The sequence below is a fragment of the Bufo gargarizans genome, chromosome 3, assembly GCF_014858855.1.
Source record: "Bufo gargarizans isolate SCDJY-AF-19 chromosome 3, ASM1485885v1, whole genome shotgun sequence".
NCBI classification, from domain to species: domain Eukaryota; kingdom Metazoa; phylum Chordata; class Amphibia; order Anura; family Bufonidae; genus Bufo; species Bufo gargarizans.
Genome location: NC_058082.1, coordinates 276,263,495 through 276,287,896, shown reverse-complemented (window position 1 = coordinate 276,287,896; position 24,402 = coordinate 276,263,495). Strand labels below are relative to the sequence as shown.

Here is a 24,402-nt window from a genome sequence, read left to right as displayed (position 1 = left end):
AGCCAGAGAAAAGAACAGATATTAGTGCTAGATTTAAGTCTATAAATAAACTGCAAGAAACTTTCTGAGGAGTGGGATTCGTGTCCTAAAGTTGACTTGGCAGTGGCCAGATTATTCAAGAAATCTGTGTTTCCATCAGAAGATGCTTCTTTACTCAAAGATCCTATGGATAAAAAAGCAGACTCGCTGTTGAAAAAAGTATATATCTGCTGCCACTTCTAAAATCACTCTTTCCTCGGTTTCGGTGGCTAGATCTCTACGTGTTTGGCTCAGTCAACTAGGCCAAGACATTAAAGATGGAGTACCCAGAGAAGATCTTTTAGAAAATTTGCCCCTACTCAAGGCAGCTTCGGAATTCCTCTGTGATGCCCCTTTAGATTGTGTAAAGTTCTCCTCCAGGACTATGACCTGGACTCCTCTAGGACTTTGACGCCAGGATACAAAAATTCTGGCGCCAATGGGCAGCCACCTTCTCAGATGCCTGGGTGGTTTCTACACTACAGAGGGCTACGCACTAGAATTCATCTCTCCTCCTCCGGAAAAATTCACAATAACCAGAGTAAAGTCAACAGTGGTGCCCAGACTAATCTCACAATTTATTCAAAAGGCAGCCTTAGAGAGAGTTCCACTGTCAGAAAGAGGAAAAGGAGTATACTCCAAAGTGTTCCCATTGCCCAAGCCAGGAGGCAAATGGTGGCTCATTATAGATCTGGCCTTTCTGAACAGATTTCTGCTTAAAAGAAAGTTCAAGATGGAGACAATCCGATCGGTGATGCCCCTATTAGAGAATGGAGATTATTTTGCGACAATAGACCTGACAGATGCGCATCTACACATACCAATATTTCCCCAGCATTGCAATTATCTTCAAATAGCTCTACGCTCAAGCACAGGTCTGCAACATCTCCAATTCACATGTCTGCCTTTTGGGATTGCGATAGCCCCGAGAGTATTTACCAAGATAGTAGTGGCTCTATCAGCAGAGGCATTACTGTGGTTCCTTACCTAGACGATTGGCTCCTGAGAGCATCCTCTGCAGCTCAACTATTGAAGGATCTGCAGACAACAATAAAAGTGTTACAAGAACAAGGTTTCTTGATTAATAAAAAAAAAATCACATCTGATCCCAACACAGAACATCAAGTTTTTGGGCTTCATGCTGAACTCTCAGTAGAGAGGAGACGGTTGTAGGTTGACGATTGTATGACAAATCACTCATCTCACCACATGCCACCTGATCACCATCAGAAATGCGATGAGAGTACTAGGGCTCCATACATCATCAATCGATGCAGTCCTATGGGCCAAGTCCCGAATGAGGAAGCTCCAGAATAACATCTTGGCATCATGGAGCGGTGCTCACAAAGACCTGGACAAGATAGTGTCCATTCACCCCTCAACCTGTCAAGATCTTCAGTGGTGGCTGATTTCGTCTCATCTCCAGAAAGGTCATTGTCTGATTCCTCAGCCCTGGACTCTCCTCAGCACGGATGCCTCGTCATGGGGTTGGGGTGCCCATGTTGGAATTCATTGAGTAAAGAAGTGGAGCTTTGCAGACAAGCCCTTATCCTCAAATATGAAATAGTTAAGAGCCGTAACTCTAGCTACAAAGCATTTTCAGCACCTGTTGCAGGGAACTCATGTTCAAGTTCAATCAGACAATCTTACAACTGTATTTTATATAAACAAACAAGGGGGTACAGGGAGTCCCCTTCTGTCATTGGAATGCAGGAAATGAATGACCTGGCCAAAGGCCCATACAGCCGTAATCTCTGCCACACACATCAGGGGGTCATTCAATTGTCTGGCCGATCACCTCAGCCGCAACAAGATAGCCCTGGTGGAATGGAGCCTGAACTCGGAGGTCTTCAATCAGATTATCCAGAAGATAGAAATGCCAGACTTGGATGCCATGACAACAGCGAAGAATGCGAAGGTAGGACAGTTCTGCTCTCTCCATCATGAGAAATAAACATTATCTGCGGATGGTCTATCTATCAGCTGGATTGGAAAACTGATATATTTATTTCCTCCTCTTCCTCTAATGCCCAAGGTCCTGAGGAAAATAATTGGAAGAATTGACGCAAGCAATAGCAATACTTCTGGCCGCGCAGCGCATGGTTTTCTCTGGCATTGATGATGCCGAGAGGGATCTTCTGGAAGCTCCCACTGTGGCTCAGTCTACTATCCCAGAGAGGAATCCTTCATCTCAATCTGAAGATGCTCCATCTAACGGCCTGGAGGCTGAGTGGCAAGCCCTATTAGAGTTAGGCCTTTACACCGAGGTTATCTGCAAAATTCTAGCCTCTAGAAGACATACAACTATTAGAACCTATAATAGAGTCTGGAAGATCTTCAAGTCATGGTGTACCAGGCAATCTCTGGATCCTAAAGCTATAACTACCATTCTTCAGTTCCTGCAAGAGGGTGTCAATAAAGGCCTCAAACTCAACACTTTGAAATTATAGTTTACAGCCATAAACACTCACCTTTAGGGATTATTTTCCAATAACTGCTTGGTAAAGTCGTTCTTCAGAGCACTAAAGATTGCTAATCCAGCAGTTCATCCTCTGCTTCCTTCCTGGAATTTTTCTCTTGTTTTGTCAGTGCTCTCCAACTTGCCATTTGAGCCTTTACAGCAAGCATCTCTGCACTTGATGACCTTAAAGACGTTCTTTCTTGTGGCCATAACATCTGCCAGAAGAATACATGAGCTCCAAGCTTTGTCTATCCGGGACCTATATCTCAGAGACCTAGGTCATTGTCTGGTTCTTCGTACAATGCCTGGAGATTCCTTCCAAAGGTCGCTTCTAGCAATAATATAAATCAAGAAATCACCTTACCTGTGCAATTTCCAGATCCTGTTGGTGAAGAGCAGGCAACGCTTCATCTGTTAGATTTAAGAAGAGCTGTCTTCTGTTACCTAGACAGGGCAAAACAGTTTAGATCAGTGGGAAATCTGTTCATACAGCATCATGGTCCAAATAAGGGCAACAAAGCGTGCAAGGCCACTTTTGCCAGCTGGATACGCAGTACGGTAGAAAAATAATTTTCACGGAAGGAAGTCCAGTGTCTTCTTAAAGTCAAGGCACACTCAACCAGATCAACTGAAACTTCATGGGCGGAGCTGGGGGCAGGTGTCTCTTCACCAGATCTGCTTGGCGGCAACCTGGTCCTCCAATTCCACCTTCATGAAACATTATTGACTGGATCTTCTGCAAGCAGAGAGCTCTACTTTTGGCAAAAGAGTGTTGGAGTTAGCATCTTCTATACCTCACCATTAATTTTTGCTTTTCAAATTCCATATACATTTGTGCTGCCATAAGACGTCCAGGAAAATGAAAATTTACCCACATGAAATTTTTGTTTCCTGTAGTCCTGAGGCAGCACAACTTTCACTCCCTTAATAAATTTATTTTTGCTGCATTATAATACAAGGAGTCTTCATTGGTGTCAGGGTTTTATGGCTGGACCTGACGTGTGATTGATTAATTTCGTTTTTTATTAACCTCTTCCGGACACATGACGTACCGGTACGGCATGTTGTCCCGGTACTTAAGGACACATGACGGTGATCAGAACAAGGTGCAGGCACCTTGGCTAAATGCGCGGGGAGGGCTAAATTCAGACCTACGGTTTGCTGCTTTTCAGTGTTGCGGCTGGCGGCTGTGCCAACGGGCTGTATGAGTAATGCTCACTGTATTACTCATACAGCCAATGCATTCCAATACAGAAGTATTGGAATGCATTGTAAAGAATTAGATCCCCAAAAGTTCAAGTGCCAAAGTGGGACAAAATATAAAGTAAAAAAAAAGTGAAAAAATAAAGTTTCTCCCCAAAAAATTAAAAGTTTCAAGTAAAAATAAACAAAAATGTAATTTTCCCCAAATAAAGTTAAAAAATAGGGGACATATTAGATATCACCGTGTCCGTATCGACCGGTTCTATAAACATATGACATGACCTAACCCCTCAGATGAACGTCGTAAAAAATAAAAAACTCTGCTAAATAAACCATTTTTTGTCACCTTACATCACAAAAAGTGTAATAGCAAGTGATCGTAAAGTCATATGCACCCCAGAATAGTGCCAATCAAACCGTCATCTCATCCCGCAAAAAATTAGACCTACCTAAGATAATTGCCTAAAAACTGAAAAAAACTATGGCTCTCAGACTATGGAAACACTAAAACATGATTTTTTTTGTTTAAAAAATTAAATCATTGTGTAAAACTTACATAAATAAAAAAAGTATACATATTAGGTATCGCCGTGTCCGTGACAACCTGGTCTATGAAAATACCACCTGATCTAACCTGTCAGATGAATGTTGTAAATAACAAAAACTAAAAACGGTGCCAAAACAGCTATTTCTTGTTACCTTGCCTCACAAAAGGTGTAATATAGAACAACCAAACATCATATGTACCCTAAAATACTACCAACAAAACTGCCACTCTATCATGTAGTTTCTAAAATGGGGTCACTTTTTTGGAGTTTCTACTCTAGGGGTTCATCAGGGGGGCTTCAAATGGGACATGGTGTCAAAAAAACTGTCCAGAAAAATCTGACTTCCAAAAACCGTATGGCATTCCTTTCCTTCTGCGCCCTGCCGTGTGCCCGTAACAGCAGTTTAAGACCACATATGGGGTGTTTCTGTAAACTACAGAATCAGAGCCATAAATATTGAGTTTTGTTTAGCTGTTAATCCTTGCTTTGTAACTGGAAAAAAAAATTAAATGGAAAATCTGTCAAAAAATTGATGGAGAGAGACAGATTAATTCTTGTGGAACACCTAAAGGGTTAACAAAGTTTGTAAAATCAGTTTTTAATACCTTGAGGGGTGTAGTTTCTAGAATTTCTGGGTGGTTTCTATTATGTAAGCCTCACAAAGTGACTTCAGACCTGAACTGCTTCTTGAAAAGTGGGTTTTTGAAAATTTCTGAAAAATTTCAAGATTTGCTTCTAAACTTTAAGCCTTGTAACATCCCCAAAATATAAAATGTCATTCCCAAAATGATCCAAACATGAAGTAGACATATGGGGAATGTAAAGTATAACTATTTTGTAGGTATTACTATGTATTATAGAAGTAGAGAAATTGAAACTTGGAAATTGGCAAATTTTTCAAAATTTATGGCAGATTTGGTATTTTTTATTAAATAAAAAAAAAAATTTTTAATCAATTTGACCAGTTTTCATGAATTACATTTTGTGACAAAAAAACTATCTCAGAATGGCCTGGATAAGTCAAAGTGTTTTAAAGTTAACACCACATAAAGTGACACTGGTCAGATTTGCAAAAAATGGCCTGGTCCTTAAATTTCAGGTGGGTACATTTTCATTATATATATATATATATATATATATATATCTCATACTTACCAATGTTTCAGTTGGTAAAATCTAGGCTCCACCCACTTATGTCTTATATCTTATATATAAAGCTGAGTGTATGTATGTCCGCTAAAGGAATCCGCACCGTTGCATTTACAATCTCAGGTACATTAGGTGTCCGGGGAGGTTTTAGACCATGTCTTGGCTCTCTAACGCATACTGTTCCTGAGATATTCCCAAAAAAATGCATTAGCCAATAGAAGCCTGGTCACATGACCCTTTTCAGTTAATAGAAGCTTGCAGGCTTAGTCTCCACATACTAAGTCTCCACATACACACAGTTTTACACCAGGTTTCCATAACAACCCAGGCATTTTTCTTCAGTGCTATAGGTCAGCTTTAAAGGAACAGGGCACTATGGATGACACTGTTAAGGGAGTGCAGTGCTGTGGAGGTCACTGTTAAGGGAGTGCAGTGCTGTGGAGGTCACAGTTAAGGGGGCAGGTAGGGTGGCCATTCAAGCCACCCTCAAAAGACGGATTTAAAAATCCCACCCCCAGGTCACATTAAGCCAAGCCCCCGATTTGATTAGGCCACAGCCCCTCCCACTCCGCAGCCGACGTGGATTGAAGAAATGAAGAAAAAAATCAACTTCTGTCAGCTGCAGGGGTGGGAGGGAGGGTGACTTTCTCCCTGCAGCTCACTCTCAGACAGCACAGTGTTGCTGTCTGAGAGTGAGCTGTTCAAAAGGACATCCCTGTGTCCATCCAGGCCCTGCGCTGGATGGAGGACAGGGAGTCTGAAAGCCGGACTGTCTGGCCTAAAACCAGACCTCTCGCCACCGTAGGGGCAGTCTGCTGTGGAGGTCACAGTTAAGGGGACGGTCCGCTATGGAGGTAAGTGTTAAGGGGCAGATTGCTGTAGAGGCCACTGTTAAGGGGACTGGCTGTTCTGGAAATCACTGTTAAAGAGATGGAGTACTGTGGAGGCCACCTGTTCTCTGCCGAAACAGCCTGCTGTAATTGACACTGCAGGCGTGAAACTAGCCTAAGGCTTCGTTCACATCACCATTCAGCCTTTCCGTTCTCGGAGCAGGAGAACGGAAAGGACGGATAAGGCACATAACTGACGCCAAACTGAGCCAAACGGAGCCCTTAGGCCCCCTAGACTATAATGGGGTCCGTTATGTTTCCGCTCAGAAGATGATTTTGAAGTTCAGACAAAAGTCCTGCATGCACAACTTTTGTCTCCGCTTCAAAATCATCTTCTGAGCGGAAACATAACGGACCCCATTATAGTCTATAGGGTCCTAAGGGCTCTGTTTGACTCAGTTTGCCGTCAGTTATGTGCTTATCCGTCCTTTCCATTCTCCTGCAACTGAAAGGCTGAACGGTGATGTGAACGAAACCTTACTTATGCACAACATCAGTTTTTTTTATGGGATCCAGTTTTTTCTTTCTCTGTCTGTTCTTCTGACAAGTCAGAAAAACAGAAAATAAAACTAATATGTGAACTCTGTATACATACCTCCCCATGTTTGGGTGTGTAGTTTTTTCACAATTATATATAGAAACAGAAATAGGGCCATTGCCCACTGAGATATTGTGTTTACACAAGCTGAGCCCCTAAACGATACACATAAAAGAGGAAATTAAGTTATTACAGTAGTGCATATAAATACATGGAACATTGTGTCAGGATCACAGCTTAGACTCAGGATGGGAGCTTAAAGGGTCACCCAGATTTTAACTTTAACATCCTACTCTGCTACTTTGAGCCATAGGGTTACGCTAAATCTTCCCCCTTTAGCTATCTGACCACCACATCTAACGAATATAAGCCGCCACCACTTGTCATATTAAGAGGACAGGACGCCTTAAACTAGGTAACTCACAATTACCCACTCCTCGCTCTAGCATTCACAGAGTTACTACTCCAATATACAAAACACTTCTTCTGAGGTTATTAAATCAGTTAGAACACAAGAAAGCTCTTATTAAAGTAAAGTTTTAATATCTAAAGGACAGTGCGTCCCAAAAATACAGTTATCACAAGGTAAAAATACAAGGACATACAACTACAATGCAAAAATAACAGTTTGAAAATAAAAGGGATAAAAGAAACTGATTTAATACATTACGAGACGGTAGAAGTCCGGTTGCCTAGGGGTAGCAGGAAAGTTGGCCAGTTCATCAAGAAACTTGTCCCGCAAAGAAATGAGAACATGCTACAGTGACACATACACCTTAAGAAGGACTGCAGCTGCCTCCGCTAGCCTCCCTGCATGTGACGTCAGGACGAGGGTAGTATGTATGCTAATGGCATTTTACCAACAAGTTTTGAGGTCAGTGATTGGCTCTGAATTTTCCTGTGGGCATCATAGCGACTTCATACCACTGTCACCCAACCCACACATGTGCATATCAAACATACAGGGGTTAGAGACATTATGGGGTGCGTTCTTTAAAGGGAATCTGTCACCAGGTTTGACCATATTAAGCGCCCACCATTGCCATGTTTAATAAAATACCTTATCTCCTGCAGTGGTTTTCTTTCTTATATGAATGCGATCCAACCGCTCCTGAGGGCAACAGCGATAAGAAGACGTCACTGGGCATGCGCTGACCCCAGTGACACTTTTGAGGCTGTTGCCCTCAGGAGCGGTTGGATCACACAGGCGGTTCTGCGCCTGCGCGAGATTTCAGCCGGACTAACTGAAGATTCCAGGTGCCTGGTTTGAATGAATTAACTGACGTAGCAGAGACTGTGGGATATTACTACCTAGCGAGGAGGCATGCTTGGGCTATAAACTAAGGCGGGCTAGGCACTGCAGGGGGCGTTACTGCGCTCAGAGGGTGAAGAATAACGCCCCTCTGGGCAACTTCAGGGTTCATTTGCATAACACAAAGATTGCTTTTTTTTTTAGCAAAATGAAGGCATGAATATAAGAAAACCCCTGCAGGAGATGAGGTATTTTATAAAACATGGCAATGGTGAGAGCTTAATATGGTCAAACCAGGTGACAGATTCACTTTAATTACTTCCTCTTGCAGAACTCTGATTAAGGTGACATTCACACAGGTGATGCTGGTGGATAATTTTATTTCTGAGCAGCACACTGCCAAGTTATAAATTAGGTCCAGTATTTCTTTGATAAATCTTCATCGGTATGGTTTTTTGATAGATGACCTCTGCTGCAGGTCATGGTATCTTCTACCTGACCTTTCAAATGGCTCCACCAGGCCTAAGGGCTCTGAGGACATCTCAAATGCTATGATAGTGTTTATAATGGAATAATATATTTTCTCAGCGAAGTTGTTCTTGCTCCCTGGTTTTGTTTAGACTGGCCTAGTGTTCTGGTTTTGGGAATAAGGCATCAATGATTTTATGGGCAGCCACAAGAATGTCAGGGGCTTTTCTCCTACTCTGATATCTACAAATTATTTTGCTATCTATCTATCTATCTATCTATCTATCTTCACCCCACACTTTGTAATTGATCTTATAAGTGGAAAGAGACTTCAACTGTCTAGCTTACAACAGTAAATAGGTGGGGAGGAGGGGTGAAGCTACAGCAGTATCTCTCAGCATCTGTGTTGGCAGGAGACATCTGACTGGGCATTGCACACAGCACAGCTCTCCAGGTTCATACAGGAAGCGCTTACTGACTCAGTACTGACACCGCAGGAAAATGGGCCTTTCTAGACATACAGAGAAGAGTAGTAATAAACATCTATAGCTGCCTAAGAAGGAATTGTAATGCATTTTTGTAAGGATTTTTTTCCAGTTGCAACAATAGGTACTCTTTATATTAAATTCTTTATCTTTACCCTAGTAACAAGTCCATTTGTAGAATACACATGGTTGCATCCTATTCATTTGACGAGTTGCTGTTTTCACTGAAGTTTATTGGTTTTTCCAACAAAAACACAAAACAAATTTGCAAAGCAAGCACTGCGGGACAGGTTGCTAAACTACAATTACAGAAAATTTCATTTTCAGTGGCTGACATATTGCTTTTTATGGAGCTTACACTAATAAATGGCCAGAGCTGGATAATCTGCAAGAATTTAAACCTAAATCAGCAGAGGAATAAAGAGGACCTTTCACTGCTCCTGACATGCCTGTTTTAATAGTTTCAAGCATTCCCCATGTAATACCAATTCTAGAGCATCTGTTCTTATGGCTCTATGTTGTGCAATTCCTTTATTATTTAAATTAAAAGTTATGAATGAATTGCCAGCAGCCTGCAGTAAGGGTACAGAGGGGAGGTAACCAGTCGGGGGTGTGTACCTGTTTGACAAAGAGAGAAATGACTGGATAGTGTCAGACTGTGCAGGTACACACCGGAAACTTGTTACCACCCGTCTGTACTCTTACTGCAGACTGCTAGCAATTCATCATAACTTCTAGTACAAATATTAAAGGAATGGCACAACATAGAGCCATAAGAATAGATGCTCCAGAATTGTTATTACATGGGGAATGCATGAAGCTATTAAAACAGGCATGTCAGGAGTGGTGAAAGGTCCTCTTTAAATAGAACATAGGTTTTCGGCTGTTCCCAAAACAGGGGGTCTACCCTTGTCACTATGTAGGGAGTCTGTATTTATTTAGGGGGTCATCACAGGGTCTGTATTTAGTGGGGTCTGGTTTGGGATCTTCCCCTATTCAGGGGGTCTGGCCTGGGTTGGTATTCATTTCTGGGGTCTGTAATTATTTAGAGGGTCTAGTCAATACTGTTTCATTCTCTTGTTTGTTAAGGTGGTTCTGTTCTTGGGGTTATAATGGTGCACCTAAGTGAGGCATATATGCTGTGGAATTGTGGGCACAAAATATGCAGCATTTTACACCAGCAGCAAATTGCATTCCACATAATAAATCTGCATGGGAATTGACATGTAGACCAGATTTTTAATCCATAGCATGTCAATTTATACTGCAGGTTTCACTCCATGGAATTACCCTTTCTAATGCATAGAGTAAAATCCAAGGTGTAGCAAAGTCTTTGTAAAATCTGCATTTCATTCATGTGGAAAAGCACAAAAAGGTGGTGCTGACCAGTGGCATACTTTTAATGAAGACAGAGCATGCATCTGGTTCTATGCCCTGAGCTCCCCCTAGTGGTGGCTGTAGGCAGACAGCTTTGTAATATGTGAAGTGAAGCAGGAGAATTTATCAATTTTTGACATGTTCAAATCCTGCTGTTTCTTGGGCCATAAAGGCCACACAATCATGTTATTCTAGTAAGTACAGTTTTTCTTCCAATATCAATGAAATAGAATACAGGTCCTTGCTGTTGTACCTCCCTCTCTCCCCTTTGGATCTAGTGGAAGTAATGTAGCTGGATTAAATACAGTGCAGTATTTTAGGGTGATATTTGGGGGCATGAGGAGGCACACTGGAGTCGAATTTGACAAGCCATGGTGATGTGAATGGGCTGGACCTGAGAGAGGATGTCATGATTGTTGTGTTGAGTGAGGACAGTAACTGTGTAATCTAGTACAATATCAGCATCTTTACCAGGAGAAGCTGGACAGCTGCAACTGCTCTGACACAGGATCGGTACCATTAAACTAGTAGGTCCAGCCGAGCAGAATAATAGGCCACTGGCCGCTGCTCTTGACCATGCTTCTGAGTGAGGACAGCAGCATACCTTCCCGGGCCCGGCAGAACAGTCACAGATTTCAGTGGCTGTCCCGCAGTCCTGAAATGGCTGAGGTAGGTCCTACTCTCAGCGGATTGTAATGGTGCAGCAGGTAGCCTTCTGCTTCCCACTTCACCATTCCTGTCAGCTGCTAAGACTCCCCAGAAGCAGGATGATATCATTGTCTACTAAATCAGCCACTGCATTACGTTCCCTTGATTAACTATTTCATGTCAATTGTCAAACTATTAACATTTATATTACAGTTGTTTACTAAACCTTTCTCAGAGTACATATAAAGTATGTATAAAGCTACACTAGCATAATGTGCTAAACGCATTTCCAACCTTACAAACTATGCAGCTATGCTGGTTTTCTACATTTTTGTTCTGTGAAATAGGACATTGCATCCTCTCAACACATTGTCTTGAATGCACTTTTTCTTTCTGTTATTTCACCAATTTTTAAAGTATAAAAATGATAACTTACTCCACTCCCATCTTCAGAACATAAATTAAAATTGCATTGGCCACTGCATTAATGACATTTACTAATATACCAATGAAAACCTGAGGCCACATTATATTCTGAAAAAGAAACAAAATATATTTCTTGGTTAGTAGTGAATAATGGAACATGCTGTACAAGTTTAAATGGCTGATGTATTAACATACATAATAGGAACAGACGTAGACATTGTCTAGTGTAGATTCATCTGTGAATATTAATGGTGGAAGAACATTTTCTACCTTGTAAAAATGGCGAAAACAAGTCTATGATTATATATATCATCCCATATCAATGAACAACACTACAAATACTGTACATATAGTTTATTTGTGACAACAATAAGTGCCACAGTGTTACGATAGTGGGCATGGAGCCACAGTGTCAAGCAACAGGCTTGACTTTGGGCTACTCCTAAGGGTGTTGATATAGTAATATTATTGATTAAACATGAGGTTACTTTCGCACTCGAGTTTTGGGCAGATCCGTCATGAATCTGCAAAAACGGATCCGTTACAATAATACAACTGCATGCATCCATCATGAACGGATACATTTGCATTATCTGTAACATAGCCAAGACGGATCCGTCATGAACTCCATTGAAAGTCAATGGGAGTGTGAAAGTTAAAACACGAGTGTGAAAGTAGCCTAATTTAAATTCTGTTCCTTAGATAACATGTACCAAAATCATATATTTTTAGTCTGCAATGTCTGGTATAAGCTATTGGGGACCTCATGTGTTCAGACAACGAAATTCTTCCAGATGGATACTATGAGGACATATACATCGATCTTTGTTAAAACACCTCACAATCCATTGGTTAATTTGTAAAAAGGTAACAATGATCTTTTTTTATTGTTTATTTAATTTGAATATAGGGAAAGGAGGGTGATTAAAATTTTTATATTGTTTAATTTTTTTTGTTTTGAAAAAAAAAATGTTGTCCTGTATTTTTCACTTAAGACCACCTAGGGGATTTTACTATGCAATCATCTGATCGTTTCTCCCATTGCAGTGTTCCTATTGAGCCCTGCCACAGAACTCCACAGGAACTTCACCCTCACAGGCCTTGGATTCTTCAGGAGTCCAGAGGATGTCACAGCAACCGAATCACAATTGACCATGGCCTCCACTGGGTTAAATGTCCATGACGGTCGGTTGTCTTAAAACCATCAAGGACAACAGCAGCTCACAGAAGGATCATATTACACATATCAATGCAAGTCTACGGAAAGGGGAGGGGGGAGTGAGCAGGAACTGAATAAAACAAACCAAAAAAATCTGCTGCAGCTACGTGGGCTGAGATACAAAATTCCTAAGTGCCTTATTTAAAACGATACCAGTCAGTACTTATCTGTAATGTCCTCCATGATCCTGGAGCTGCTTCTGAGTGAGTAGGCCTAGGGAAAGCTGAAGAAGGCCGCGGCGCTAGTGCTGCTGCCTTCTCAAACAGCTGATCAGCAGGGAGTCCTGAATGTCCAGAGGATAGATCAGTATTTAAGTATCGGAAAACCCCTTTAAGGCCATATGGAACATTGGAGTTAAACAGAATGTCTTGACTAATCCCTTATATAATACAATGCCCCAAAATTTGGCCATTTCGTGTCCATTTACAGGGGCCCATTTCTGGGTCTGGCATAAAAGGAGTTGGAACTTGGGGAACGAAACTGTCCTATGCACAAATTGGCAACTATTAAATCAATTAAATCATCAAAAAAAAAAAAAAAAAATTTCCAGAGTCCAGAGTGGTCATCCATATGGGATCATCAGGGATAGCTGTGGTGTCAGTCTTGGGACTCCTCCTTGGGAGTCATTCAGAGTCACTAGCGGATAACAAGGAGAACATGAGGAATGCTGGGGCAGCCTCGCCAGTAGACTCTGTAACGGAAGCAACAATGGTATTAACCTCTTCCATTGTATACATTCTTTAGGACATCAAAAAAACTTATGACACATCACTTAGGCACAAAAAAATTTGATGTACCAATTAGGCACAAAAAAGTTTGATGCACCAATTAGGTAACGTGTGCACTATAAAATACAGTATATGCTAACTAGACTACTACTATTTATTAATATTTTTATTTATTTATTGTTTTACTTTTTTTAGTTTTGTGGAAAAAAAAGGAGGGTGGTGAAAGGATCACTGGCGATCCCACGTGGCTCATATAAGCCCACACAGCAAAGCCTAGTCAGCCCACAGACGATACACAGACAGGAGCTGAGTTGGTTAAGAGAAATCAGGACAGTGATTAGGGAGGCCAATTTTGTTTTTTCTTTTTAACAATCGACGCAGTACGTCTTCTGAGCTCACACTCTAATTGCCTCACACAGGAATGAGGCGTTACAGCAGAGGCACAGAAGAAAACCAATAGCAGCAATCGCCAGTACAGGTCCTCTGTGATTGTTCCCCTGACAGTTTGCAATGATGGTCTGCTGTAAATTACAGCAGCCATCACTCTGGTCACTTGTGATTTTAACCGTGACAGTTTAAAGTTATGCCATAAATCTACGGCATGGTGCAGGACGGAGTTAAAGACCCACACGTGTACAGCAGAGGTCAAGAAGGGATCAAATGCCACTTAATATATTAATTAGTCTGTGCTTGACCGGAAGGCTTACGCATGTCACCTCTGGCAGCCAACAATGACCTTAGCTGTGAAATGTTCTGGCATGGCATGTGACCATTTGCAAATAAAAAGAGTCTTTTATTCTCTGTGGCATGTGACCATTGCCACCAATGAGGCCATTAATTGGTCAGCAATGATGACATGTATGTAGATGGTACGTCAATCTTCCAGTCCAATGGGGACCATAAATGGAGATGGGAGTTTGATGCTGAACCCAGAACACTTGTGACAGATGAGACTTTCTTTTTTAGCTTTTGCACCCTGCCTGGTAATCTCAAAAGGGTTTATGGTTTTGGAAAACTCATTTCATAAAACACACAGGTAACTCAGCTATATACATAATAGATTGTAATTTATTACCTGATTCTGTAAATATTTTGTTTGTAGCTGCATTAGAAAATTTGCCTGTAGATGGCATTAAGAGAAAAGGAAAACACAAAATCACTAGAAATTCAGTATAATTTTCCTGCAACAATGTATCTCAAATTAGTGTATGGAAGAGTGTGTTCACATCACGCTTTTGTCCCATATTTAAAGAGCCTTTGTCAGCATGAGCAACCCTAAAAAAAACAGGCATATTGCCTGGTACGATTGATCATGCTGAGTAAATTGATATCTGTTTTATGGCTATATGATTTATATTTATGCAAATAACCTCGTTTGAGCACAAGGGGGCACACTTTGGAACACTACACAAAAATATATAATGAACACAGAAAAAGAGGGGTATAACACCACCTAGACGTCCAAAAGAGATCAGGGTGGGGGCATACTCAAGTGTCCCGGCGCGTTTCTTCGGTTAGAGCCCCAGGATTCTTCAGGGGACACGGGGCTAAGTGTTCGCTGTAATCAGTCTGTGACTAAGCTCGTTTTTTGTCTGCGGTCAGGGGTGGCTGTAGGCACACTGTGCAGCAAGACCCAGTGTGGTGGTGTCTGCTAGGCCACTTATCCCTGTGTCCCCTGAAGAATCCTGGGGCTCTAACTGAAGAAACTCGTTGGGACACTTGAGTATGCCCCCACCCTGATCTCTTTTGGACGTCTAGGTGGTGTTATACCCCTCTTTTTCTGTGTTCATTATATATTTTTGTGTAGCGTTCCAAAGTGTGTACTCTGTCTCCTTCTGTCATAATTTTGACCAGGGCCTTATCAGGGTATCCTATTAGGATCAGAGTTCCTGTCTGGGCCACCCCTTGTAGGGCTTTTTGGACCCCGTCCTTTGGATACTTTATAGGGTGTCACAGGACAAGTAGGGAGGTACTAGGGCTAGTGGGCATTACACAATACTACCCCCGCCGCCCAAATTGACCTTCCACTTTGCACCTGATTTATTCCCCTAGTGACATTTCTGTGTGTTGTGTCTGTACTTGCCCAAGATAGGGCACGTCTTATTCGTTGTCTGTCTAGTAGGGGCTATTTTATCTCCTATTTTATTAAAAGCGAAGTTTTATTTAGTCTACTGCCCCTTTAGTTTCATTTCTTATATTTGCATGCCTGCAATTAGTGGCAGTGGAGACTCTGCATAAGAGAGAGAGAGTGCTATACGGGGGCAAGAGAATACTTACCTTTCCATCCCCCCAGCAGCTGCGCTCCTCCTGGAAGTGGTGCTTATGATGGATACAGAGTAAACAGTTACACTGACGAGCAAAAGGGTAACAATGTTTTGAACTTTTGACTTTCAGACTCCATATCACACCATCCACTACAGCTTTGAACATGAGACTCAGCGGCGTTGCTAGGTTAAAAAATTAGGGGCCTGGGCCCCTGTTGTTTTGTCCCAGGCCACGAATGTCCTGCCTGCCAGATAGATACAACTGTATTGCCGTCCTCAGGATGGCAATAAAATTGAATCTAATGCCTTGCAAGAGCTGAAGGACCTGTGGTGACATCACAGGTCATGTGATCAGTTCTAAATGCTGTAGCTGAAAAGGACCTACGATGATGTCACCGTCATGTGACCAGTGCAGGCGAGGATGCCTCAGCAGTGAAGAGAAGTCCTGGGAAGAAGCTGTGGTGAGGTCTGCTACATGAGGAGAGGTAAGTAAAGGGAGAGGCAGAGCAATGCTGGGAGTTGTGGTTATTTAACTGGGAATGTATGTTAGGACTGAAGGGAGGGAAGTTATTTACATGGGACTGAAAATTGAGGGGGTGATGTTATTTACATGGGAATGCATGTTGGAGGTTGCTAGGACAGGGTGATGTTATTTACATGGGACTATATGTTGAAGGCGGCTCGGAAGGGGGTGATACTATTTACGTGGGATTGTATATTGGAGGGGGCAAGAGAGATGGTGTGATGTTATTTACATGGAACTGTATTTTGGAGGGGGCTGTAGGTAGAGAGGGATGTTATTTATAAGAGACTGTATATTGTAGGGGACTGGAGAGGTGGTGTGATGGTATTTACATGGGACTCTATGATGGAGGGAGGTAAATAATGTTATTTACATGGGACTGTATGTTGGAGGGGCTGAGGAATTCTCATTTCTGAGTACACTAAATGGAGGAATACAACTATAGGGGGTATTATAAATACTGGGGCACTTCAGGGTGAGCATTATAACAGTAGGGGGTGAGATAAATACTGGGGCATCTCAGAGTGGGTATTATAACAGTAGAGGGCAATATAAATACTGGGGCACTTCAGGGTGAGCATTATAACAGTAGCGGGCGATATAAATATGGGGGCACTGTGGGGGCATTTAAAATCCAGGGGACATTAGGTGTTCTTATTATTCCTGGGGGCTCTATAGGAGGGACTTATAGATCCACATTATTTCTACTAAGAGCACTGTGGGGGCCCTATTACTTCTTTATTACCACTAAAGGGAAACAATAGGGGGCCTTGTTTCTACGGGGGGCTCTGTAAGGGCATTATTAATACTGGAGGGCTCTTCTACTAATGAAAGCACTCTTGGAGAGCACTATCACTGTTGGGGGCACTGTAGGGAGCAGTATTACTAATGAGGGCATTCTAGAAGGGAATTACTATTGGTGGGACTATGAGGAGCACTATTACTATGGGGAAGATTATCTGTATGGGACTCATTTTTCTTCAAAATAGTATTTGGGGGTACAGAAAAGTGAGGAACCTAAGATGTCCGTGTGTTACACTCTGCAGAGACGAGGCGGCTGAAATAAGTTGTCCGGACCAAATGGAAAAGATGATGACAGAGAAGATCTACGTGAGAGGAGATGTCACCTGGGAGGCACTGGATGTGAGCGGTAGCGGTGGTGGTGGCGTTGGGGTCGGTTGGTTGACTTAGAGAATTGGTCAATATGCATTGGGGCTTGGGCCCCGGATCATTTGAGACCCTAGCGACGCCCCTGGCCATAAGATAATCAATCGATTTAATCAGCATGATCAACCCCACCAGGCATATGTTAAATATGACATATGTTAAACGTGATGTGAATACAGCCTAAATTAGTTAGTAAAAAGGTGAAAATGTTGCATGGATATTGATCACCTGATAATATTTTACTGGATACAGAAAGAGATTTACCAAGACATTTTACTAGTATGTGTATATTAGGGAAAAGCTGATATTCCATTATCAATTTCTGAATCTTCTAGCCAGGTATAAAAGACATAGGAAAGGCTAAAATGAAACAATAATTATAAATTGGAATAATTATAAATTGTGTTACTGATGTGTCTGATGACAAATCTAATACTTACTGGAAGTGCAGGCAAAAATATCATTACGTATTTTTGTGTTAACCTGTGAAAAAGAAAACGGTTTTAGCTTCAATTAAAATAGACATGAAGGACAAGTTCTTTTGGTGGCTAATTGGGTAGGCTCAGAACGTATCGCACCACCCTCAGCCCCTGAAGTACGGCATGATAGCTATCCAATAGACATTTATAAAATGTATTGTCTTGTGTTGTATCTTTTCTCAGAATTCCCTAAGTTTCTTACCTATACACAGAAATACCGTACTGATTGGATGTTTGTTTTTCAAAAATCCAGAATTTGCGATTTCCTTCAAAGGGATACTTCACCTGCCCCTTGTGTCGACCCTTAATCTATTATATGACTTCAGGAGTTGAGGTGACACAGAATTCTTGGAAATAACAGATGTTCTACACACATGCATGTAAATTCATAACTGAGATTAAGAAGCACTGCTACTTAAGCCACCTTACCATGTTAGATCAATAACAGCTCAGCATGACCAGTGGAAAAACCTAATGCGATGGCAAATGTATGGAGAAACAAGGATCGGACATGTTAGATTTCAACATGCGCATGCTATGTTCTGCCACTGCTAGAGGTGTCTGTCAAGTCAAATGTGTATGAGTATGCTAGTGGGAAAGTCAAGACATGTGGATTGAACTAATATGAGATGAAGTGAGGATTAAAGGTGCTGCTGTCCCAACTGGATAACTCCTTATTGAAAATAAGCACCCGACAGGTATTGCTGGCAGAACTTCCTCTGCAGTAGTTGCTGCATAGCAGAGGCAGTAGTATTAAATTAATAGTGTGCTTGCCTTGGTTTAAACAGATTGTTTCATATAGATGGTTCACTTTGATGATCTTTGGAAAATCATATAGGATTATTATTTACCTGGCTATATCCGGACGCTGTTTGCAGAGGAGCAGTATTTGCTCTGTGTTAATGAAAATAGTCCAACAAGGAAAACAACAGAGCATTGAGATGAGAATTCCTCTCTGCAGTATTGTCCCCACACGTTTCAGGTTTTTACTACCGTACGTCTGGAGTATATAAAGAAAAGATAGTTAGTTTCATAGCTATATATTAAACATATAAGATAGTACTGTAGCAATAAAACTAAGGATCCTATCATATGAAACTATGGTTTTCTATTTTTACAAAATTCTTGTTTGGGCTTGATGTTCATAGTTTTTATTAAGAGTTAGAGATGAGCGAATTTCTAAAACATTCGATAAGGCCGATTCGGCAAATTTTTTGAAAAAATTTGGTTCAATCCGAATTTATTTGTGGTGAATCAGTTAAAATAACGGCTATTTCCTGGCTGCAGAGAGCCTTTATAGTGGTGTAGAACACAGTGTTCTACACCACTATAAAGGCTCTCTGCAGCCAGGAACACGCATAGGGAGTCTGCTGTGGTAGTAAAACAATACTATGAGTCAGTATGACATGCAGATGACGGGCGTCGCTCTTAGAATTACTGAACACTTCACTTATTTGGGCAGTTACTGTGCAAAAACTGACTAAATAACTCAAGTGTGAACTCAGCCTTACAGGTCAATGTTAGCATCAAGAAGAAGCGCACTCCTTTAACACCATAGGCAGCTGATTCCACGTAGATATCTACAGAACCTGTTCTATTAAATGCTTAAACAAGTAGAGCCCCCCCGAAGTTTGTGTTGACATCACTGATTATTTCGCCCTTTCTCTGATATGTCTCAGAACCCCCTCCAAACAAATGATCCTGTCTGTGGAGCATCCGCCTTCACTCGGTCAGCATTTGATCAGTAATCCATCAGTATTGCTAAAGCCAAAAAAAAACAGGAGTGGATCCAAAAAAGAGATGACACGTGAATTGAATATTTGCATGTCTTCTGTGTTTTGTACCCACTCCTGCTTTTGGCTACCAAATCATAAGCCGATTCTGATGCAAAATAGGGACCATGTCATGCAGGCATTACAGCTGTTACAAAGACAGGATCCTTTCAGAAGAAGGGTCAAATAAATGATGATGTCAGCCAGGCCGAAAGGCAAAATAGTGGCCCAGTCATAAAGTGGGGAGGATGGAAACAGAAGTCCCCAGAGTGGCCCTATGACATAGTGGTGAGGTGGAAGCAGCATGAGGAGACCACAGAGTGGCAGGGTGACATAGTGTGGAGGTGGCAGCAGTATCAGGAAACCACAGAGTGGCAAGGTGACATAGTGTGGAGGTGGTAGCAGCATCAGGAGACCAAAAAGTGACCCGGTGAAAGAGTGGGGAGGTGGGTGGCAATACAGTACCAGCTGAAGATGGTGGGTGAAAGAAGGAGCACTTGGCATCAGACGGGTGGCAGCATCAGAATAGTAGCTGAGGCAGGTAGCCAGAAGAAACCTGTCTCTTTTGTCAAAGTGTTGGTGTGGCACCATGGTTGATCTAGTCTGATGCATCAGACATTGGTGGGTGGAAATCCTGGCTGATCCACGCCTGATTCATCTTGACAAAGGTCAGTCTCTCCACATGTTGTGGACAGGCAAGTTCCTCTTGGGGTAACTATGGCCCCCGCCACACTAAACACCCGCTCTGCTGACACACTACTTGCCGGGCAGGACAGCTTTTCCAGGGCAAACTCTGCCAGTTGCGGCCACAAATCCAGTTTGGCTGCCCAGTAGTGCAGCAGATCTTCAATGTGGGGTGGCAGGATGCTGTCCAAGTATGCCACCACCTGCTGGTTCAGGTCCTGTTCAGGTCCTCCTGCTTCTGGTAAGTAGTTTCTTCACTAGGCGGGTGAAGAAAGCTGCTCATCAGCAACTCTAAACTCAAGCTGCTGGTGATGGAGCTGGTACTGCTTCTGTCACCCCACCCTTTCCCAGCAGCCATGGCAGTGGAATGTGAGCGCAGAGGGTCCCCCCAGTCAGACCTGTGAGAGGATGGACGATGGCGCAGATAGACAGTGGCCAACTGACTACATAGGATGTCTCTATAGTAGTTCAGTTTTTCCTCCCTCTCAGTGGGTGTAAAAAAGGCCCCATTTTGGACCAGTAGCGGGGGTCTAAGGTGGAGAGCCAAAAGTCAACCCTCTGCTGAATGGTGACAATTCTGATGTTATTACGCAAGCAAGTGAGCATGCATCGGGCCATTTGTGCAAGTGACTCGGAGGGACTCCCTGCCTCCATCTCCACTGCATACTGCCACGGTGTGTCTGGATCCTCTGCCTCATCTTCCTCATTGCACTGTAGCTCCTCTGGCTGCTCCTGTTCCTCCTATCCTGTCACCTGTGTATAAAAAACACCCATTTTGCTACACATTGCTTGTGCTCCAATGTTCTCCTCCTCCGATTTTGACCCCACAGGGCTCATGTGGCCATGAGATCTAGACGGCACCTCTCCAGTCCCTTGACCAGCCAGATTTACCAGCATCTCTTCCAGAATATGAAGCAGTGGAATGACATTGTTCATCTCGTAGTCCTGGCGACTGACAAATAACGTGGCTTCCTCAAAGGGCCTGAACAAATGGCAGGTGTCACGCATGAGCTGCCACTGGGTGACATCGAAGTTACACAAGGGAGTAGTCCTGTCCACTTAGATCATCAAGAAATCGTTTATGGCCTCTCTCTGTTCGTATAGTCGCTCCAACATATGGAGGGTTGAATTCCAACTAGTGGAAACGTTGCATATCAGCCTATGTTGGGGGATGCCGTTCTGCCACTGCAGCTCAAGGAGGGTGTTCTTTGTGGTGTATGAGTGGCTGAAGTGCATGCAAAGTTTCCTGGCCATATTTAGGATGTTTGCAGATAGGTGGAAGACTTCAGGAACCGCTTGACAACCAGATTGAACACATGTGCGATGCAGGGCGCATGGCTCAGCACTCCTTGACGCAGCGCCGACAAAATGTTCTTCCCGTTGTCAGTCACCATGGTTCCGATTTTGAGTTTTCACGAAGAAAGCCAGGATTCGATTCCTTGATGAAGGACATGGAGCAGTTCCTCTCCTGTGTGACTCCGTTCTCGCAGGCAAACGAGGTGCAGAACAGCGTGACACCGCCGTGCCCTGCACATGTGGTATGCTGGAGGGGCACTGTGAATTGTCCATGTAGTGGAGGCTGAGAACACGGTGGCGAATGAGGAGGCAGAGGCGGACATTGTCGTAGGACCAACGACGTGAGAACGTGGAGGTGGAAGCGACGTCACCTGGCCAAGTTGCTGGTGTGGCTGATCAGGAGCCATATTCACCCAGTGGGCCGTAAAGGACATGGATTGTCCCTGACTTTAGTTACAGCTCCACACGTCGGAGCTCCCGTGCACTTTAGCAGACACCGACAGGCTCAAGGACTGGCTCACTTTCTGTTCTACATACGTGTGAAGGGCTGGTACAGCCTTTTTGGCAAATAAATTATGGCTTGGGACTCTCCACCTCGGCTCAGCTCTCTGAAAGGTGCAGAGTCCACCACTTGGAAAGGGAGGGAGTGCAGCACCAGCAACTTGGCAAGGAGCCCATTTAGCTTCTGCACCATTGTACGAGTGCACGCATACTGTTGTCTCTTGGCAATCGCTTCGGTGATCGATTGCTGACGGAATGACTGACGAGGAGGAGGAGCAGGAGCATCAGGACCAGCAGATGATGGGAAGAACAGCTCCCTTCGGCTGAGGTAGTGGAGCCTTGACGGTTGCTGCGGCAGGCTGGACCACCACATCGGAGCCACGGTTCTCACAGGCCACTTTATGGTGACACTGCATATGTTGACGCAGGGCCGAGGTGCCAACATTGCCATGCTTCACCTTCTGCCCACAGATTCTACAAATGGCCATGTTCACCTCCTCCTCCGGCTTAACAAAAAACTGCCACACCGCCGAGTAGGTGATTTTACCCCCAACACTCCGCACTGACTGACTGCTCCCGCCGCTGCTTCCGTGAACCCCTTCACCACTACTTTCCGGACAGGTAGGCTCCTGCAAAGTGGGTGGTCTACCATGGGCACGTTTGGCTCCTGACCTCCCACTGCTGCCACCCTGCTGACTCCCGGTCACGCTAGCGACTTGCTGTCTCCACCTCTGCCTCACGGGCAAGCTGCCACCTTCTTCTCCCGATGATGACGAAGCCCCTAATTCACCCGGCTCCCAAGTGCGTTCAGCTGCATCATCATTATCGAGTACTGTCTGCACGTGACTGATGTCCTCCTCAACGTTCTCTGGGTCAGGAGCCTCGCAACACCAGCTCCCACGCCAGTAGCTGCTGACTGTCCTCTAGTAGCTCGTCCTCGCTGTATAGTGGAGCTGAGCCCACAACATACAGGGAGTGCAGAATTATTAGGCAAGTTGTATTTTTGAGGCTTAATTTTATTATTGAACAACAACCATGTTCTCAATGAACCCAAAAAACTCATTAATATCAAAGCTGAATATTTTTGGAAGTAGTTTTTAGTTTGTTTTTAGTTTTAGCTATTTTAGGGGGATATCTGTGTGTGCAGGTGACTATTACTGTGCATAATTATTAGGCAACTTAACAAAAAACAAATATATACCCATTTCAATTATTTATTTTTACCAGTGAAACCAATATAACATCTCAACATTCACAAATATACATTTCTGACATTCAAAAACAAAACAAAAACAAATCAGTGACCAATATAGCCACCTTTCTTTGCAAGGACACTCAAAAGCCTGCCATCCATGGATTATGTCAGTGTTTTGATCTGTTCACCATCAACATTGCGTGCAGCAGCAACCACAGCCTCCCAGACACTGTTCAGAGAGGTGTACTGTTTTCCCTCCTTGTAAATCTCACATTTGATGATGGACCACAGGTTCTCAATGGGGTTCAGATCAGGTGAACAAGGAGGCCATGTCATTAGATTTTCTTCTTTTATACCCTTTCTTGCCAGCCACGCTGTGGAGTACTTGGACGCGTGTGATGGAGCATTGTCCTGCATGAAAATCATGTTTTTCTTGAAGGATGCAGACTTCTTCCTGTACCACTGCTTGAAGAAGGTGTCTTCCAGAAACTGGCAGTAGGACTGGGAGTTGAGCTTGACTCCATCCTCAACCCGAAAAGGCCCCACAAGCTCATCTTTGATGATACCAGCCCAAACCAGTACTCCACCTCCACCTTGCTGGCGTCTGAGTCGGACTGGAGCTCTCTGCCCTTTACCAATCCAGCCACGGGCCCATCCATCTGGCCCATCAAGACTCACTCTCATTTCATCAGTCCATAAAACCTTAGAAAAATCAGTCTTGAGATATTTCTTGGCCCAGTCTTGACGTTTCAGCTTGTGTGTCTTGTTCAGTGGTGGTCGTCTTTCAGCCTTTCTTACCTTGGCCATGTCTCTGAGTATTGCACACCTTGTGCTTTTAGGCACTCCAGTGATGTTGCAGCTCTGAAATATGGCCAGACTGGTAGCAAGTGGCATCTTGGCAGCTGCACGCTTGACTTTTCTCAGTTCATGGGCAGTTATTTTGCGCCTTGGTTTTTCCACACGCTTCTTGCGACCCTGTTGACTATTTTGAATGAAACGCTTGATTGTTCGATGATCACGCTTCAGAAGCTTTGCAATTTTAAGAGTGCTGCATCCCTCTGCAAGATATCTCACTATTTTTGACTTTTCTGAGCCTGTCAAGTCCTTCTTT

General features: G+C 43.2%; 1 protein-coding gene across 1 annotated transcript in view; it reads right to left on the bottom strand.

Annotated features, from left to right (window-relative positions):
* LOC122933375 (multidrug and toxin extrusion protein 2-like) overlaps positions 1–24,402 on the bottom strand; it is a 305,472-nt gene that overhangs the window by 117,216 nt on the left and 163,854 nt on the right. The window contains exons 5-9 of the mRNA XM_044288336.1: positions 18,695–18,843; positions 17,805–17,847; positions 14,486–14,530; positions 11,474–11,571; positions 6,865–6,962 (exon numbers count right to left, since the gene is read on the bottom strand). Of these exons, the coding sequence (XP_044144271.1) occupies positions 6,865–6,962; positions 11,474–11,571; positions 14,486–14,530; positions 17,805–17,847; positions 18,695–18,843 (433 nt within the window). The remainder of the gene's footprint in view (positions 1–6,864; positions 6,963–11,473; positions 11,572–14,485; positions 14,531–17,804; positions 17,848–18,694; positions 18,844–24,402) is intronic.